The 5,321-nt window shown below is 37.6% G+C and overlaps 1 protein-coding gene across 1 annotated transcript; it reads right to left on the bottom strand.

Annotated features, from left to right (window-relative positions):
• Window positions 1–634: 634 nt before the first annotated feature.
• LOC114317740 (BAG family molecular chaperone regulator 7) lies at window positions 635–4,895 on the bottom strand. Its single transcript, XM_028264495.2, has 3 exons — window positions 4,090–4,895; window positions 3,705–3,983; window positions 635–1,134 (listed from the first exon to the last, which is right to left on the bottom strand). The coding sequence occupies exons 1-3, from the start codon at window positions 4,801–4,803 to the stop codon at window positions 931–933; spliced, it is 1,197 nt and encodes a 398-aa protein (XP_028120296.2). The 5' UTR covers window positions 4,804–4,895; the 3' UTR covers window positions 635–930.
• Window positions 4,896–5,321: the final 426 nt, after the last annotated feature.

Raw genomic sequence — 5,321 nt, 5'->3', positions numbered from 1 at the left:
CCCTCAGGAATCCACCATAAGTCTAAAGAAGTTTTCACAACAGTAGAGAGAAGAATGAGCGCAAGCAGATCTTGAAATGATGTAATTCTACGCTTATGTAACTAACTTGTCAACATTGACTGCCCGAGCAATGAAAAGTAAGCTCTCTATGTTGCCTTAAAATTTAGAATGAGCAATGATAGTCAGTTCTCTACATTGCCTTCAACTGAGATGATACTAGTGGTGCAATTGAGCATTCAAGTACTGCTCAAGCGGTCATCTACCCTTTTCCGCATTTGCACTGCAGACATTCCAAGTTGGCATGATTCAAAAAAGAATAAAAAATAGGCTCAAGAACATAAAATTACAGATAAATGAAGAAAAGAAAGTTCAACTCAATTTAATGTTTGTCACATGGGATTATCAACCTAAACTCCAGGACTCAAAACTTAACAAAGAAAGGCTTTTAATTAAAATGAACACTAGTAATTTCATTATTTTGGGTCCATCACACTTCCAAACTATATTCATTTCGACTTCACACACTCCTATCCAGCAACTACAGATCCCCTCGGGCAGCTTAGAACAACAAAAATGAAAATGAAATAATACAACTAGAGAGTTTAGGTTGTCATGTATAAGCAGAAAATAAAGCTGAGAAAAATGTCAAGAAGTCATTTTATTAATAATAACACAACAAAGTTTTAAACCTTACACACAAACCTAAGCACAACAAACACCCCCACTCAGTGGGTTAAGTTCAAGCAAATACAAAATTCTCTCCCAGAAACTAGTAGTAACAAGCCTTCAGAATTTTCTCCATTATAACCTGAATTAGAGGTAAACATAGATTAAAAGTGCATCTTCCTACTCCTAGTCAAGAAATTACAATAGCATGGAATCCCATGATGAGGTGATTTGCCACATTTCAATGGGACTTATACGCATGCCTCAAATGTTACCATTTTCTCGACCAAGCATTTGAACGACCTCAGCCACACCTGCAGCAATCTCCTTCTCGATGAGACCATCAGGCATATCAAATGTCCTCCTAGAAAGTGATTTGCCAGGAGGCTGGGGGTCAACCACATCAAGCATTGCTTCCAGCTCATCAACCATTGACCTTTTTGCAGATCGCACCATAAGATCAGCACCCTAACAAAGTGAGGAAAAAAAGAAGCAATTAAGAGCAGCGAGATTTGCAAATGGCTCATTTCTGTTTCAACGTAGTTAGGGAAGAGGCATAAACTTCAAAGCCTCGTATATGAAATACATGTGGAAAAGATAATGAGGCAATCAAGAAGCAAGTTTTGAACTATTCTTTTGTTATTCGACTTCATTTGGCAATTGAGAGGACAACAATATTTCCGGGTTCCACAAATGAGTAGCTCAGGGATGAGAGAATAAAAAGACTTTATAGAAGATCATGTTCACCACAACAACGAATAATCACTTCCTTGACATTTCAATTTTGATGCAAGAGTTAGCCCAAAGTTTTTAAAGGCGAACATGTAATGCAAGACGTTTTACCTCTCAGGAGGTGAGGTGTAAGCCTTAAGGTGTCAAGGAGGCATAAGAATTTCAAGTTTCAAATTTTTACATTTAGTAAATGAATTAAATATTTAAAATAGTAAAAATTAAATTAAAAATTAAATTTGAAGATATAAATACTTTTCTCCTCAAGGCGGCGAACACTTCACTACAAAGGAAGCTTATCCTCATTGAAAGTGAAATTGACATAATCTTAGCTTTAGTCATTAAACTTCTCACTTTAACCAGAACATAAGACAAATTCTTCACATGCATACTCCTCATATGCTTATACGCAAAAAGTGTACAAAATGCAGGCCTCATACTGTGATGGGCAAGCCTTTGGAAAGTATAGCCTAAAATCAAAGCCTTAATGTGTTTGCCTTGGGCTTGCCTCAAAGCGAGCGTCGATAAAGCCTCTTAAAACTTTTGAGTTAGCCACACAGACACACTAGCAATGCCAAAATTAATGGTCAGTGCAAAAACTGTAATGCCAAAATCAAATTCAAATTTTGGTAAATGTTGTCCCAATATTACATTTATATTTAGTTTTCTTCATAAAAATCAAATATAGATATCATTTATGGACCCAATCTAGAGAGACAGAGATAGAGATAGGAGCTTTTGCTAACCTTTGACATTGATATAATTTGGCATGGAAGATAGCACACTAATGAAGATGAATTTGAAAGAGTTACTACCAAATTTTATTTTCCATGAAGGATAGCACACAATTGAAGTTGCCATGATGATTGCCATCACAAATCACTAGCACTACTAACCAGGGAGTTAATCAAACAGCAAGGATTTGCTCCCATACCTAATTTTATTCCCCACTAAAACAAACTAGAACCTTAATATCAAATTTCAGCCAAGAAGGAAAAGTCACCAGTGCCATTGGCAGAGGCCTGATGGCTAAGATGTAAACGGGGTTATTGTAGACTTACAGGCATTAAGTTGATCCTTTTGTACCTGCACTTTGAAATTGTTGAACTTCTATCTTCTTTCAATCAAACCATCAACATCCTGATGCCTTGTGCATGAGAAGTGCAACTTCTCATCTGGTTTCACTTGTTTAACCTTTTTTAAAATAAAATTGTACATGGTAGTGGGGCAAAAAAGAAAAACCAACCCAAAACCAATTTTCTATTTGGTTTCACTTTCAAGTTATGGTTTTTGAAAAATGCTTATAGCTAATTTGGTGAAATTAAACACCAAAAAGATGTAATACAATTTTTAAAAACTATTTTTGCAGGGAAAAAAAAATGAAAACGACCGAATATTTTTGAAAAAAAAAATGTTGAAAAACCAAACTAATCAGAAGTGTTAGTGAAGAGTCAAGTGGCAACAAACATCAATGCCAGTCAATGCCAGGCCCTACACGAAATAGATTAAACACGTACATTCACAACAAACAATTAACACTACCAAATTAAGCCATTTAAATGTTGTCCGGGGTGCACAGCACCCACTATTGTGCAACCAAATTAACCCATTTCAATAATCTAAACCGTTCATATTTTAAAATACATAAAGTAGAACATACTTACAAAAAATAAAGTTAATCGGATATCGTTTACCCTTTTACCCACTCACATTTATATTCATTTTAATACTTTAAATCACAATTCTTAGGTTGTTTGAGGTGTCTTAAATAAGTGCACTTTTTATCTTTTTGGACTAAAAAATTGAAAAAAAAAATATAGATGTTTGGGTTAACTTTTTGACTTTTTATGAAAAAATGTGTATTAAAAAATTATATAAATTAGTGTATAGAAAAAAATTAAGATTGAGAGTTGTGCAGCCGTAATTTTTGAATTTTAGTGAATAGTGATAACTTTTTAACTTTTTAATTAACTTTTTAGCTTTTTGACAAGTTCACCTTATTTTTGTATAGATACAAATGTGGGTGCATGACACCATAAACAATATCTGATTAACTTTGATTTTTTTTTTTTTTTTTTTTTTTAAGATATGGTGTACTTGATGTATTCTAAAATATGATGTATTCTAAAATATGAACGGTTCATATTATTGAAATCGGCTCCGAAATGGGCCCATTTGGCTGCAGCACAGTGGCTACACAGCAGCCACACCAAAATCCAAATCGACAACAAAATTTCACTCGGATCATAATACTGATAATGCTGCGAAGTACTGAACGAAGCAGCGCAAAGAGATAGAGATCATGTTACCTCAATGGCATCGACAGTGAGAAGCACGACAATGATCTTCTCAGAGAACCTCTGGCGCTCCTCAGCGTCACGGGCCAGGTGGCGACGGTAGGCAAAATTGTTGAACATAGCCCTAATTTCCTTCAACTTGGCCTTGGCAACAGCCAGGCTTCGGAGCGCACGAAGCGCCTGCGACCTCCTGATCAGATACTCCCTGAAGCTCATCTGTATCATCATCGCCGCATCTTGAGGCGACAACTCCTTCTTCTTTCCCTTGCACTTGTCCCTTTTCGCAAAAGCCTAAAATACACAAACCACCATTTCCAAATCAACGCCTCAAAATTACTACTAGTTTTCAAAATCATTATCAAAGTGATGTGATTAAAGAGTAAGATGATATACAGACCTGCCTTAGAACCACGACTCTATGATTTGAAGGCTCTTCTTCAATCTCGACCACACGAGTAGGGGCCACTTTTTTGTCACATTTCTTCTCTTTCTTATCCTTCTTCTTCTCTTTTTTATCCGATTCGCTGCAATCGCCGCCGGTGGATGATGTGAACGTGTAGGTCCGTGTGATCGGAGAGTCGTCGTTTTTGTCCTTGATCTCAGCCTTCCATTTGTACTTCTTCTCCTCCTTCTTCTTCTTCTTCCCACCTTTGATCTCCGCTATCAGTTTGTACTTGCGGTCAGGATCGCACTTCTCGGCACCCTTCAACTCCGCCGTCCACGTGTACTTCCGATCTCCGCCGCCTTGAGGTTTAGGTTTAGCGGTGAAAAGGCGTTCAAAGCTCTGCTCGAGCGAGGAGACCCGGTCGGAGAGGCTCTGCAAGTAGGAGTCCCCGTGGAGTCGGTGCTGGACCCTCCGAGTTGAGGTGGTGTAGAAGGGAGTTGTCTCGATCTGTATGAGATCGGTGAGGGTGTGGAAGTGATCGAAAGGTGAAGTGAAATCGAAGAGAGGTTGAGGAGAGGTAGGGTTTAAGAGATCGAGAGTGAAGTCGAGGTCGGGAAAACAGTGGGGGAGGATTAGGGTTTTGGGGGTGAAAATGGAGGTTTCTCTGAGGAAGAGAGAGGGTGGAGAAGAGAGCTCGATGATCTCGATTTTTCGGAAGCGGTTCATGGTTGATGGAATTGAGCTTGGACAGAGTAAGTGATGAGTAAGATGGATAGAGAGAGGGGATTTGGATGACGGTGGTATAAATAAAGGAATGTGTTGGGCTGTGCATAATACCGTCGAAATCGTCAAAATCGCACCGAGCCGCATTGTCAAGGCAAATTCGTTATTATTTGTCAATCGAACTGTCGGTTTTTGGTAAGAAAAATGGCAAATTCTAGTGACACTTTTATCAATCTGCCGGTTTCTATTTTTCTTCCAAACCGCACCGACCCGCACCGCTATTAAATCATGTTTTATAAGATTCTAAAAATTCTTTTTTACTTAAGTTTGCTTGTTGTTCTAAACCTTAGAATATAGTATAACATTATTGCTCGAGAGGAATTCAAGATGTCAGTAATCCAAAATAAAGTTGGATTCCAATTTACTTTTCAATCTTTTTTTTTTCCTGGCCATGTTCCAAACTTGCATCAGCTCACTTTTCAATCTAAATATTTTTCAACAGTAAACATTTTCAATATATT

Source organism: Camellia sinensis, chromosome 1 (assembly GCF_055761805.1).
Source record: "Camellia sinensis isolate YWXY chromosome 1, ASM5576180v1, whole genome shotgun sequence".
Lineage (NCBI taxonomy): Eukaryota > Viridiplantae > Streptophyta > Magnoliopsida > Ericales > Theaceae > Camellia > Camellia sinensis.
The sequence above is the reverse complement of the archived record's forward strand: the minus strand, read 5'-3'. Positions and strand labels throughout refer to the sequence as shown.